The following is a 15,023-nucleotide window of genomic DNA, read 5'->3' on the forward strand; positions in this document are numbered from 1 at the left end:
TTTGGATGGGAGAAGTCCCTCAAGGTACTTTAAGATTGTGAATGTTTTGGTCTGTATGTTTAAATGATCCTGGCTGTGAATCAGGTGTGAGAAGCAGATGTTATTTCATCGGGGTCTGAAGTGCATTGTCCTGCTTTCTGCTTCTGCCTCCTCCTTGGGAGTAAGACACCTTCTTGATGTGCTAAACCACTTACCCGTGCTGTGGGCAGGAGCCCCAGTCTTGTGGGGAGTCCTCTCTTCCTTACCTTTCCATTACCAGGCAGGAGTGAGGCACGGCTGGCAGCTCTGGCTCCTCGGGGATGGCAGAGGCGCCAGCTGGAAAATATTTGCATTGTGATATTGTTTAAAAACTGAACTCTTCATGGGCTTTGTTGTATTAGTGGCTATACAAATACAGATTAAGGGAGTGCTCTTCTTCTGAATGTTATTCATTCATTCTTTTTTTCCTTTTTTTTTTTCCCCTGCCTAAGCTTGACAGGGTGTTTCTGTGAGCTCTACCTGTCCTGGCCGTGGGACTGAAGCTGCCCTGCCAATTGGCAGTGATGCACTGGTGTGATTTGTGTCACTTCCTAGTGAAGAGAGCTTGCACCAAATGCATGAGGAACTTCCTGAAACCCACTCCAGCCCTAGCAAAGAATTTACTGCTGAAATTTGGGCTTTTGGCAAAACAGACTAAAGCAACCCTTGAGAAGGAGTTTAAATCCAAGGGCAGTCTGGCATCTTGTGTTCCACTGGAGACCAAAGGAGGTGGTCACTGTGACTCTTCTGGACATAGAAGCCATGTTCTGTGGAGTGGACTAGCAGATGTCCTGCACGGACAGGAGTTTGGCCACCAAAGGCATATTTGTGATGTCTTAATTTCATTTACGTAGTCCAGCATGGAAATACTGGAGCTGTAAAGGGTTTCAGTTATCCAGGAAGGGTGGAGGTTTGAGTCACTGTTAACTCTGATTATCAGGGCTCTTCTGCTTAAAGAATAACTAAATTATTGAAGTAAGTTTTGTGCTTCTATTCCTGTGCTTAACTTTTTTTTTTTTTTTTTTTTTTTTTTTTTTCAAATTTCTTTTTTTTTTTCCTCAGACCCATCTAAATTGCTACTTAGAATCTGGCCTTTGGTAGGGTTTCTGTGTTTTTACTCCAGCTTGAGTGGATGGGCTGTATGCAAAGGGCTAGCGTGTACCCTTCTGTAGGACAAGATACTCCAGGTCTTCGTGGAATTTGAGGGCTTGAGAAACTGTGGTGACGTGCTGCATCCTGGGAGGAAGCCTGCCTGCTTTGGTACTTCCTTGTGCAGTACTTGGAAAGCAGTTGTGTGGTTTTTATTTTCTGAACCCCTATCCTGAGTCTCCTTCCTTCCCAGAAAGCTTTTCCTTCATTGCTGATGAATGTGAAAGTTTCATTTGTTGTTCCTCAATTTGGGTTTGATTTTTTTTTTTTGGGGGGAAATATTGCAGTTTGTGTAACATGCCGAGACCTTACTGGGCTCCACATGTGGGGCTCAATTTACTTTTCTAAAACTATTTTTGGTTTGACAGAAGAAATGTCAGTACCACATAGTATGAGCTGATGAATTGCTGTGTACTGTACATATCCTTGAGGCTGGGATCTCATCTGGGTGGTGGCATCTTGCCAAATACATTTCAGTTCTGTTACTTCATACTCTTTTGAAGGGCCTGTTACGTAGCCTGAGACAGCTACCACTGTGCTGGACTTCTGCTTAAGCTATTTGTGAACTGATATCATCGTGTTGCTTTGAGAGCTATGTTGAAAGTTTAAGCTTCAGAATTCTGTCTGAATATTTCAGACCTTTCCCTTTACATTCTTCTAGTCCATAACCTGGACAAGATCCTTATTTACAGAAGAAAAATGTCTGGCACTTGGTATGGGGCACAAGAGGAGAGTGCTGCAGATTTTCATGCTGTGCCAAAATAGACAGTCAGTTTTGGTTTGATATTGCTTTATCATCAGTTTACTTGTACAGCTAATGGGAGAACACTTAAAAGAGAAAATAGAAGTAAAAATCAAGCAAATACTTAGCACAACTTTTGGCTCAAGATTTTCTGCAAGCATAATATATTATCACAGCTGTCCCTATAAAATGACTTTGTACCATTACAGTATTTTATGGGACAGCTGTAATAACATGATTTTGAATTTTTAATTTTTTTTTAAAGAGTGGTTCAGATTTTTGTTGGCTGAACGATATGCATGTGAAACCTGAGGGAGAATTAAATGTTTTTGATTATTCCTTGGATTTAAATGCATTCTTGCCTTTACTGTGATTCATGGTTTGTTTGAAAATGAGACAGGATCGGTCACTGTAAGCTCTTTCCTGAACCCCCAGAGGCAGCAGTCCCTGCTGTGCATCACTGGGTAAAGCTGCAGGAGCTGCATTTTCACTGTTTGTGTGTGTGTGAGGTGTTCAATCCTGCCAGCACAGAACCGGGCAGCTGTCCTGTGCTTCCTGCTCACATGTCAAAAATCTCACGAAGAGCTGAAGGACACCCAAGGCTTAACCTTGATGGTTCAGTTACTAACTATAGGCTGGTGTGTGAAATCCGAGTGGCTTCTCCGTGGCCCGGCTCTGCGGGGAAGGCTCGGTGCGGGCTGGGTGCTGGAGCCGGGCTGCCCAGGAGCTGACAGGTGCTGACGCCAGTCCTGGGCACCAGCGTGTTGCTTTCTGGCCAATTTGTGGTTTATAAACCTAAAGTTCCTCCATGTAGCTATTGGAAAAGGGAGGATTTAGTTTCCGCAGTAAGTCCGGCGTGTGGAGAAATTCAATCGGGCACTGAGCTGTGAAGAAAACAAAATATGTGTCCAGCTGCTTGACCACTGCTGCTGCTGCACATTGAACAAGCTGTTGGGAGTTGGTACGTGAGGAAGTGAAGGCTACATGGTCATAAGCCAAGAGGTTTTCCATCACACAGTTGTTTATTTTTATTTCAGGTTTTTCCTGATTCTGAACTACTCACTTTTGTTGCAGCCTGAACAATGATCTTCACAGTGTTGTTAGGTGTGAGTGAGCCTAAAAGTTTGCAAGATCTTTTTAGAGAGCTGTCATAGAAAGCAAAAATGAGAACGATGCACACAGGGGTGATGCTGTAGTTTTCTGTGCTGCTGCCTGTGACTTGGTCTCTGAAGTAAGGGGCAGGAGTTGGTTATCATCCCCTTCCTGGTTAATTAGGAGGGTGAGAGGAGCTGAGCTGGTCCATGCACTTCTTGGTTACTGCCAGCAATAGTGAGATACTGGAATCTGGACTCCTGGATTTGGTTCCAGCTCAGAAAGGGAGCTTGTTCTCTTGGGCACAGGCTCCTTTTCCAACTGACATCACATTTCCAAACACATTCCTTCCCCACTGCCCTGCCCCCGCTTAGTTCTTGATCTTATTCCTGCTGCCCAGGGCTGCTCATTTGTAATCTCCTGGATATCTTGGTCCAGTTATAGCTCTTCTGCCCTGCTGCTCTACATAATTTCTCCATGCAATACTAAAACGTCAGAGAAGAAAAGATTTCCATGGCTTGTGTGCAAGATGTCTATCTGCCCCGTTCTAGGAAATAGCTGCATTTCTTTAAAGAATTAGCTTTAGGCAGAGAACTTGGACATGTCTTATAAGTCAGTGTTTGTGAAATACATAAGCAGCAGAAACACGGGTCTTAAAATAAAAATAATAGCAAATTTAAAATGCAAATAAGTATTTTACTTATCCCTACTGGAAATAAATCTGTTGGTTATAGTCCCCCACCTACTGCGTGGGTGTCTGATAGGAGATTAGCAATACAGCTTTTCCTCTTGCTTGTCTCCCTTGCCTGGTGACATTTAACTCTTTAGGAACATTTTTATGTTGGGACTAGGACTATGACATTCACACAAGTTTGTTGCATTCTTTCCTTTATCCCTAACTTTTTCTCCACCTGTTACCTAGACAACACAGAGGAAGGAGCTACCTGAGATGATATCTTAACTGCAAAGAAAAAGGGTCAGAAGGGAGACTGAGTGCTCCTGCAGGCTGCCCTTGTTGCTAGCAGAGGGAGTTTGATGTGCTGTGAGCCTGAGGCAATGTGCTGTCATGGAAATGCCAGAGCCTTCAGGGAGCCTGCAGACTCAGGGCAGCATTTGCAGGTTGGGCTCCTGTGCATTGAGGGCTGTAGTAAGGCACCTTGGCTTTGTCCCTGCCTCTAGAGAGGAAAGATGAGCTCTCTTGCAAATACAGCCCATCTCTTGCTTCAGTGGCTCAGAATTCTGTTTGGATATAGGCTAGACAAGTAATATTCTGTGGAGCTGACACTGCTCCTGCTTTTGTGACTTGCTGTGCCAAATGACTTTGCAAAACCATTATGGAACATGACTGACTGATTTCTGAAGTTCTCCAAGCACTTAAAATGTCACTCTGGTATTCTGAAACAGCAAGGAACTTCCATTTATTTTAATATTTAGTGGATTTAAAGTACTGTATTTTGAAACTTCTTCTCCATTTCCTGAAGAAAATTTTGGAATCAAGGGTGAGAGTGTCTAGAGAAATACTGAATTCTAGAGCACTTCTTTCAGAACACAGGTCTGTTTGGTTTAGCACAGAGGATGTGGCTTTCCTGCAGCAGAGAAGAATGGCCACATCACTGGCCCAAAGAAAGGGTCCCTGCTGTATTTCTGTCTTGCTTGGAGGTGCCCTTCCAGGTGTGGAGTCAGTGGATATTCAGCCAGCAGGACAGGGTGTGACAAGGTACTGAGGGCCCACAGCTGTCAGATGGAAGTGCCCAGTCAGTCTCTGAGCTGGGATGTGAATGTCAGCATAAGATAGAAATTTTAGATGGAACAGCCTTAAAACAAATGACAAATCTAAGTATGAACATGCTGGTCTTGTCACCTGTTCAAAGCCTGAAAGAAGGGCAGGTTCATTCATGACCCCTGCATTAGAACACTGAATTAAATATCAAGAAACCAATCCCGTGGCATGAGAACTCCATTTTATACAAGTTTAATTTGGAGCTGCAAGAACCAAAGTCTTGCATCAAATCTTAAACCAAATGCATGACAACTTCTGTCTTGAATTCTTACTTTGTTTTCTTGAAAACTATTTGCTGAATTAACGGAGTGTTTTGGCCAATTTAGCAAAATAAAAAAAAAAAGAAGTTTGTTCTTGCTGATTAGGAAACAGCAGTGTGGTTGTTTTAGTGCTAGCTAATTTAACTCCAGAGTCCAGAAATATCTGTCTATTAATGTTATGCTTGAATGCTTTTGGCTCAGTTATCTTTGTATCCACTGCTGTGAAGTTTTCTGTAGCGCTTTGATGCTTTGTTGTAGTGGGATTTGGGATGTACAGAAGCCAAGACTGTGCTATTTATCCACAAGCTGGGTCTTCCTCCTCACTTTTCATTTCAAAGGTTTCCTTCTAGACAAGGCAGAAATATTTTTTCTCTTTTTTTCTTTTCCCCTCTTGCAACTGTGGTTGGATTTGCTTTTCAAAAAAGATGGATCCTGATTTTGCCAGTTTTTCTGTACACGTTTTTAGGGAGGGGCTGCTGCAGAGAAGGGTGTAAGTTTGTCTGTCAGAGTATAGCAGTATCTTCATGTCACTTCATTTGCTACTGCAAAGTTCACCTTTTGATCACAGAATATTTATCAATTGGAAAAAAATTAAGATAAAAATGTCTTCAGGATTATTTACCAGGGTGCTTACACCAGCATTTGCTTGTTTGTTTTCCTTGGTCCATATCCATGTGGTGTAGACTTTTTTGTTATTAAGCATTCTTCCATAGGAGTTTGTGGGGAATAGAGCAGATTTTAGAAATGGATCTTGACTTTCTATTATTGGAGATTTTTTTCTGTTTTTTTGCTCCTTTCTGCTTCTGGTACAACCCAGACTGCAAATAATCTATTTGAGGTGCATGTGTGGTTGGCATGTTGTAGTCATCTGAGTTCCCTTGGCTTAAATAAGCCACAACTCATCATTGCTACATACTAACAAATTATATGAAAACAAAATTACAAGATGAAACCACTAAATCAGGAATATAGTGAGGAAGAACCACTCAAGGGGATTGCAATTGCATGAACTGCTGTTGTTCTTGCAGTGTTTTCCCACATGGATTTAATCTCAAATGTTATGAATTCCTGTATGATAGAGAGGAGGCATTGGAGGCATTTGCTTGCTTTTTTTTTTTTTTTTTTTATAATTCCATTTATGTCAATTGAGCCTTCCAAAAGAATTTATGATGCTCATTAAAAGCAGACCACAGTGCTATTTTCTTATTTTGAGCTGTGCTATATTTAATACACACTTAGAGGTATATTGCTGATGTCTTTTTTTAAAGAACCCAACATGAACAATGGTATAAATCTACCATCTAGTTAAGTGTCTGGCAATGCAGAAACTGCTGTTTGCAAGCTGTGTTACTATCTTGGCTTGAGGTAATGTAATATGCTGTAGCTATTGAGAGATGCCCCCCAAAAAAGTGAAAGCTCAATGTAAACATGGCCTGAAGTGCAACTCAAACCCCTCCGTGGGGCTGGGCGTGTCAGGCCAGCCCGTGCCGAGCTTTGAGGAAGCGAACGGCGTGGAATTCTTTGTTCAAATCCTTTAGCTCCTTAGAGTAAATAGGTTTATGGCTTACAAACGTTCATCTGAGTAAAAGTTACCCTTCTTGGGGCCTACATAAGACGCGGTTTGGCCGATGTCCAGCGCCGCTAATCCCGGTCTCCGCGTGCTCCGGTGTGTCAGGCTGGCTTTGCACAGGTTGTGCTGCCCACTGGGCAGGTCTCCTGCCCAAACAGCTCCTGTGCTCATCCACCTCTCCGAGGGCAGCAGTAAAATGTGAACTATAAACTGCTGCTCCTTGGAATGCGTTCGTGTATAATCCTCGCGACATAAGCTGCGGGATTTGTTTTGCTTTAAGGTATGCGGGGGGAATAGTTAGGGTCAGCTATATCGAGGTGACCCAGTGAAATGACTGACCACTAAAATAAATGCAAACATAGGAAAAGCTTCAACTCATCTGCTCAAACTCCATCTGTTCTGAGCCAGCTCTAGTTAAGGCATATGATCTGTTGATGGGAAATTCAAAATCAGGCTGAAAAAATGTGAAACCCTTAGACATGAAGGGTGGCTGCACAAGCTATAATTAGTGATGATTTTTCTTTTTTTTTTTTTAATATTGCTTCCTTGTCTTGTTTGGAACTGGGTAATTTGTCTGTGGTGACTAAAACTGGAATTTGGAGGGGTATAAACTGTGCCTGGTATGAACTGCACAGAGAATCATTTACAGAAGCACCAGCAATTCCAGGGAGAGTAGAAGAGGACTACTGGGTGCTGGCAGTTCTGCACAGCTGGTTTTGGTTCAATCAAGCTAGATTGCTTGGGATCAGCTCCTTGGAAGCCTTTCTTCCATTGGCTTTGCACAGTACTTAAAATGCAGTAATCCCCTGCTGAGTCTGCTCAAAGCTTGAGCAGCAGTGCAAGTTCAGAATTAAAAAGCATCTTTAAATAGATAAATGCATGACTAGGTTTAGCCAAACTTTTCTCACAGAGTGGTCTAATGCAAGTGCTTGGTTTCAAGGAGCAGGACATTCCTTGTAAACACTGCTGTGATATACCACAACATGCTAGGTTGTTTAGAAATACACTAAATGTGTTAAAATAATGTTACAGCTTTGCACGAAGTTGTTTGTTTTCTTTTCAGTTTTTGTAGAGAGTTTCCCAAATGGAATGAGAACCATGTAGCTGAAGTTACAGTGGCTCTTTGTGTGAGCTGGGAGCCAGGTGAATGTACTTACAGATCTGCCATTCATCATTATTCTGGCAAAATAACACTGGACATACGTACCTGTAAAATTGTCTGTCTGGAATTAGGCAGAGAGCTGTATACCCATCTTGGCAGGGGAAGAGCTGAGGTTTCCCTGCAGGGATCCAGGGTAGCTTCCCCTGCTACCCTGATCTACATGGAGCCAAGCTGGAAGAGCTTCTTTGCAGACTGTGCAGGGGTCCTGTGGCCTCTTGTGGGGCTCCTTCCCTGCTGGTTGGAATACTTGAACATGAACAGCCTCTTGCACAGGCAAGGCAGGCAGGAGAAACACTGGGACCACATTTCCTGACTCCGAGGGCAGAGGAGAGGCTGCTCATGCCCCAGACAGCTGCCTGCCACTGAAAGCTCCAGCTGTAAAGGCTGCAGTTTGTTGCAGTTGCAAGTTATTGAAAGTAGGGATTCTTCATGGAAAACCTGAACTATGAGCATCACTGTGACTCCACCTTTAATAACTTTAATGACTTTTATGTCATAATGAAGAGTGGCATGTGCTGAACAAACATCTCCATAACCTCATTCATTAAGAGGCGAATCTTTCAGAATCCAATATTATGTCTCAAAGTCAAGTAAACAGTACATTTTGGTGCAAACAGGCTGAGTTATGGAATTACTTACACTGGACCATAATCAGTTTGTGGGTGTGTATGTGTGACACAAAGGAGCAGACAGATGATGAAGCAGGCAGCACTGCTGACCTGACAAGAGTCTGAAAGCCATTTGGGCCACAGCATCAGGGAGTGCAATATAAACACTGATCAGATGAATATTACAATAGAAAATTAGAATTTTGAAGGGGTAAGGGATCTCTTCAGAAAGAAACTAGCAGTGAGCCTCAGAGAGTGTATATAAACCACTTTCTCTGCCTTAGGGAAACAAAATTCCTGGTGTGGAGCTAGCAAGGGGAGGAAAATAGAAACAAGTGGGAATATTTAGAGTGAGGTTTCTCTTTCAGTTCCCTTGTGCTCTATTTCTGTTCCCATATTGCACTTGAGAACCAGCAGTCACTGGGAGGCCAAGCATGTAGGTGCAGTTGATTGGCTCTACTCCATTGAGCTGTTCTTGTTGGCAGCCCAGGTTTGGCTGAACACTACTGTCCTCAGGGACCCCCCTCCTCTGCACCTTTCATTTATAATTTTCTTTGGTTTGTTTTGAGTTTTTACCATAATCTATGGACGCTGGAAAAATTATTAGCAAGTCCTATTCTATTTTTATTAGCTATTCTCTTTGAAATGGGTGGCCAGGTGAGGTGGGGTGAACTTGTCCATTCTGACCCAGATATTTCTGATGTTCATTTAGCAACGGTGAAAAAGTTCCTGTGTGAAGAGGTGATTGTTACTAAGCTTTGTAATTGCCACTGTGGTGCTGAACATGTTTCTGAATCACTGTTTCATGGTTGATAGTGTAGGTGTCATGTTTGACAGATCTATGCGTGCGTGCTGTGACACTTCACTGAGAGCGGGTGGATACGATGAACTCTCGTATCTGGGAGAAGACTTGGTTTGCTGCTTGTCTTCTGTGGATTAGCAGTGCTTAAACTCCATCCCACTCCAACACACAAACTCTGGGGGCTTGGAGCCTGTCATGAACCCCAGCAGAGCTGTGGAAGCAGCTCTTGGGTCAGTATTAGCTGTGTCACCTGCTGGGCTGGCTCCACACCGCTGAGCAGAAAGGGGCTCCTCGGCTCGATGACTGATATGGGGCCAGCTCTCAGCTGGTGGTGAACCTCCAGACACAGAATTAGTTTCATGGGTTTGAAGGGCCTGTTCACAAACTCACTGAGGGAAGAATTAAATTGTCAGAATGTACTGTGCTTCTTTAATGAGCTTGAAAATCTGTACATAAAATAACTACATCTAACTGAAACCAGGTAGCAGAATGACACTGCCCTATTTCTTCAGTTTGGTGAGGAAAAAAATCTAAGAATCATCAAGTTAATGTATTACTTAGGACAATTGGAAAAATGAAATTAAGATAAATTTAAATTCTGGTTTATTACAAGTGCCCTGCAGCACTTCTTACCTAATGAGCAGAACAAACTTCTGCTTTTTCCAAGTGCTGCCATAAACCACGTTATTTTCTAAGGTAAAAACTTTGGCCAAGATCTCCATAATGTGTGTATTCCAAACTAGATGTGTTTTTTGAGTCCTGCTTGTGTTGGAAAGTGAAGCCACAGATTTAAACAGTTAACTGTGGGTGTGGATTTATAATTCAGCTTTCAAAGACCTGGCCTTTGGCATCTTCCAGGGTGGCACCTCTGCTCTTGAGGCTGAGAGTTCCGCAGTCCTTCATCAGGGAACTCAACTGGGTGGCTTTAAGCAGCACAGGTGAAGATCTGCAGGATGCTGCTGTCCAGGTCAGGGACAACTGATCTGCTTCTGAGCAAGTGTGTGAACAGACCCAGGTTCCAGCCCACTGTTTTATAGCAGGCAGGTTGTATTTGTGCCCAGCTGCCCACATAAGTCTCGTCAGTGCTAATTTCAGCCATCCAATTTTAATTTGCTGTTGCATGTCTGCCAGAGCATTGCAGGAGGATGGGAGGGAGGATATTTTCCCTGATGACTGCTGTTGACATTTGCAGAATAAAAGTGAAGTCAGGCAGTTGTTTGTTGGAGGTTTTGGTTCCTGTAGCAGTTGTGAGCCAGCCGGGATCGCCCAGTGCCTGTCACCCAGCAGGGACATTCCCAGATGCAGCATGGGGAAAATTGCTCAAGCTGTGTTGCTGTTGAACTTTGTTTTTTAGACCAGGGACGTCAGGGAAACCAAAATGATCAATCTTCCTGTACAGTTTGGGGAAGCAAATGAGAAGAGATTGTATTCTTCTTTGCTGCCCCCACAAAAAAAGGAAATAATTCAGGAAACGTTCACATACACGGGCAGGCTCAGGGAAACAATGACGTGGGAAGGGACTGATGGCTTTGTGTACAGAAGGCGTCTTGCAGCTTTGGTTTTCACTAATGGCAACTACTGCAGAAACAAGGCAAAATTTGTGTTTACAGGGGGTGTGTGTGAAGGCTGATGTTTTGTATTCTGGTATCGTATGCCTGAGGTAAGAGCATCAGAATGATGTGTTTGCTGGTGTTCCTGAAAAGTACCTCTTCTCTGGCTGGATCCAGGCTCTGTATTAACAGCAATGAAAATAACTTCTTTCCTAGAAGGGTGGTCTTGAACTTGATTTTCACAAATTACCTGTGTTGTTATTTCAGCAATCTGCTGTATGCCAGGACCCCAAACCATCATCACTGTGCGCAAGTGAATAGTGGGGACACCTCCCATTGGGAAGGGGAGATTGAAGGGACAAAGAGAGTCTGAGTGAGCTGTGTTGGTGAGAACAGGAGCAGACAAGAGGGCAAAGATGATGCCAGCAATAAGCAGGAGGCAAGACTGGGAAAAAATGAGAGGTATTTGAGTAAATTGCAACATAAAAGATGTAGCGGAAGTTCCTGTGGAGAAGAGGAGGTGAAGCAGAACAGGGAAAGAAGTGGGAGGAGGAGGAGGCACTTCTGTGTTCAGTTAATAGCAACCCCAAAGAGAGATTTAATTGGAAACCTATTATAATTATCCACGGTTTTCCTCCCATGCATTTCAGGAATGTGTGTGGCAGGTAGTTTTCCTTTTGGCTGGGTTACTGATGCAGGGGGCACTGGGTTTCCAGCCAAGTGGCAGATTCGTGTATGTGTTTACCAGGCACTGAGCAAACACTTTAATAATGTCATTTGTCATGGGAGATGACTCTGCAAACTGATTTCAGGTTTTTCTGTAGCAGACGGGGAATGCATTCTGATTCTGCCCTGTCTAAAGCTGCTCATTTTAACTGTTGGAGCATGAGCTGTTGTCACCTGGCAGGAAGACATTGACCCTAGTTGGTGCTAGAGGAGACCTTGACCTCATTGGTATGACCCATGGAGGCTCCTTCTAAATCCCCTGGGGGACTTTCTAAGTAGGGAAGGGGGTGAATCTGCAGCTTGTACATTCTTTATGTCTGGAAGGATGAAAAACAACCTTGAAGAGTTCCTAAAATTTGTTTGAACTCAGTTGTCCTTTACCTTTTTGTGGGATGCCAGTGCCACGTGCTGGAGAGCTGCTTTGAATGTTGGTGCTCCTCCAGATGCTTCTCTGAGCGAGGCAGGCACCTTTATGCCATGGGCCAGGACACCTTCCACTGTCCCAGGTTGCTCTAAGCTGTGTCCAGCCTGATGTTGGACACTTCCAGGGATGGGGCAGCCTGTGCCAGCACCTCACCATCGTCAGTCTAAAACATTTCTCCTCTGTGTCCAACCTAACCCTGCCCTGTTGCAGTTTAAAACTATTGCCCCTTGCCTGGCATGACAGACCCTGGTAAAAAGCCTCTCTCTGTCTTTCATGTCAGCCCCTTTTATACATTGAAAAGCTGCAGTAAGGTCTCTCTGGAGCCTGCTCTTCTCCAGGTTGCTCAACCTCAACTCCCTCAGCCTTTCTCTGTGGAAAGCTTTGGTTTTATTGTGTGTTTGTTTACCTTGTGAGTACTAAACCCTTAATAAACAGCTCTTACCTGTCAAGAGTCTTCTTGACTCTGTGCCATCAACTGATTTAAATCCCTTTGAAGGGAAGGTGCTGACAAACTCCTCTTGCTGGCTGTGTGCCAGAACTGCTTCCAGATCATTCAAGGACACTGAATGATAGAGGGAGATCTCTGTGTGTCCAGGTTCATCCTCCCAGAGCACGGGTGAGGCTGGTGAGCCTTTGGGGCCAGCCTGGTGGGCTCTAGCAGCTGTCAGAGCAATTTCTCCTGTCTCTGTCCAGAGCTTGGGAGGGAGGATGAACACTTACCAGAGGTGGCTCTAGTTTGACTTGGTGCACAACTGGTGAACACTGATGTAAAAAACACCCAACTTTTTCTGTCTTCTTTTTCACTTGTAGGTTTATTCTTCAGCCTAAAGGAGTGATTCATAATCAACTCTTAGAAAAACAGAGAATAGCTGAAGAGAAAATTAAAGAATTAGAGGTAAGTTTTTGGCAAGTGATGATGAAAGTAAAACATTTAAGGTCTACAAGATGCTCTTTGCTACATCTCTTGTTTTTATCTGTTACTTTTCATGCTGAAGGATTGTAACTAGATCAAACAGAAAGCCTGTTACAAGTAATCTACAAGTAACTCAAGGCACTTGGTTTCTTTCCTAGATCCACAAACTAGAAGGGGTTGATTGTTCACTCTGTGCCCCGGTATGAAAGCTGGGAGCGAGGCATTCAAATGATATTATTAAGAGCAAGGTCTAAAACAAGCAAAATTATGTTTATGTGGTTATTTGCAGCAGATAAGTGATGTAAAATATTGGCAGTGCTGTGGGTATTTAAAGGTTACACTGCAATTGCAGTAAGAACAATTGCACAAATTCATGGAAGAGAAATCCATTGAGAATAACCAAATATGTAGAAATGGCATCCTGCTCAGGAAGTCCCTGAGCTAAAAATGTCTGGAGGGTGGGAAAGTATGAGGAGGAAGCACCATGCAGGCCTGCCCTGTCCTTACTCTCTGCCCTTAAACATGTGCTTGGGACTGCTGTTGAAGAGCAGATCTGTGGGGTGATGGAACTTTGTTTTGACAGCATGGTCAGAACACTTCTGTGTTCTTGTGTTTATCTGGTTGGAGTATTCAAGGCATAGAAGGATATCTAGGAAATAAAAAGTAGTGTCTGCGCAAGTTCCAGTGTTCAAACAGGCTATCTAGTGAATCTTGACTATCTTCTTGTGGCTGCGTCTACAGCTTACAGCTCTTCTGAGGAGAAGTGCAAAATGTACTTTTCCAAGGCTGTTAGTGGGTGTTTTTTTATAATTCTCCTAAAATATTGTTAATACAAACCCCTGTTTCTTGGTCTTTGGGGAATGACAGAGAAAGCAAAGACCAAGTTTATGTCAAGCTGCTTTTCCCATCTGTTATTGTTTTGGAGAAAGTGGAGACCAAAAAAGTAGGGACAATCAGGAATAGGAGGTCTGTGTTTAAACCCACTCAGACCTGTGAGCAGAAGTTGAGTCTGTACTTTTTTTAATCCCTTCTTGAAACTCAGCCTGCCTGAGGAGCTGGTGGAGCAAGCCCATCCCCAGATGTTGTGTTGCTTGGAGTGCTGCCTGTGCCCAGCTCTAAGGGGGTTCGTGTTTCTTCCCATGAGGACTCTTTCTGCACAGGTCAAAGACAAGTGCTCTGTGGACAGGTTCTGTATCTAAGGGGGTGTGCAGGCAAGGCATAGCCATTTGTATGGTTATGTGGTAAAAACAGCTGTATCCTTGCTCCTTTGGAGCCATGCCAGATGCCAGTGGCTTTGTGCAAAGACAGCCCTGCAGCTGGAGCTGGAGGACTTCATGGCAGCACCTCTGGATTTGGGAGCAGGTGGAATGTGGCTGGCAGCACCTCTGGGTTTGGGAGCAGGTGGAATGTGGCTGGCAGACTGTTTATAAACTGCTCCTGGGGTCCCTTGCTGCCAGCTGCAGTGGGTTGTGGTCAACTTCTTGGCTACTGTGCCCTTCAGCTGTGCCATCTGGGTTTCTTCTTGTTCCTGGTGGGGAATTATCTTACCTCTTGAACTTCCCGATCACTGAGTTTAGCAAAATGGGTGGAATTTCCCACAAATTATAACCTTGCTGTTCTTACACAAAGCCTCAGAACTGGCTGCTTCACAAATGTGTTTTTCTGCTTCATTGCTGAGTCTCTGGTTATGGTTGTTGAGATGAAGTTTCAGCAGTAGTCTCAAAACTGAGACTGTCTCAAAAAGTGGTTGGAGTGGAAAGGTGGCTGCTACATGGGTTGGTTTTTCTTTTTAATCATGAGTAGGAGGGCTCAGAATGCCAACACTTTGAGAAGTTTGTGTTAAGTAAACATTCAAGTTCATCTTTTAACTGATCTCTTTCCAGCTGGCTGTGGCAGTTTTGTGAAGAGGGTTTTCCTTAGGCCTGGGATTCTCCTTGGAGAGGACAAACACTTAGGCTGAAACTGAGATTTCAGGGGAAATACCTGAGTCCAACTCAGAGAGCACTTATCACAGGAGCAGGGGATTTTGCTGTCCTGAAAACAAGTTGTGACTGAAGCAGGAAAGAATGTAAAACTTTGTGACCTTGTGCTTCCACCGCATCGTTGTAAAATAAATATCCAGCCAAGAAAGGTTAAACATCTCTCCATTCATTATTAAAACTGGAAGGGTTTTAAAGCTTAGGTTTATATTTTACATTGTTAACTACCTTATGACTTACTCACATTT

The 15,023-nt window shown here is 43.6% G+C and overlaps 1 protein-coding gene across 1 annotated transcript in view; it reads left to right on the forward strand.

Annotated features, from left to right (window-relative positions):
* The window catches only part of PFDN1 (prefoldin subunit 1), a 30,872-nt gene that overhangs the window by 2,346 nt on the left and 13,503 nt on the right, over window positions 1–15,023 (forward strand). The window contains exon 3 of the mRNA XM_021531876.3: window positions 12,694–12,778. Coding sequence (XP_021387551.1) covers window positions 12,694–12,778 — 85 coding nt within the window. The remainder of the gene's footprint in view (window positions 1–12,693; window positions 12,779–15,023) is intronic.

This window comes from Lonchura striata, chromosome 13, assembly GCF_050655825.1.
Source record: "Lonchura striata isolate lonStrDom1 chromosome 13, ASM5065582v1, whole genome shotgun sequence".
NCBI lineage: Eukaryota > Metazoa > Chordata > Aves > Passeriformes > Estrildidae > Lonchura > Lonchura striata.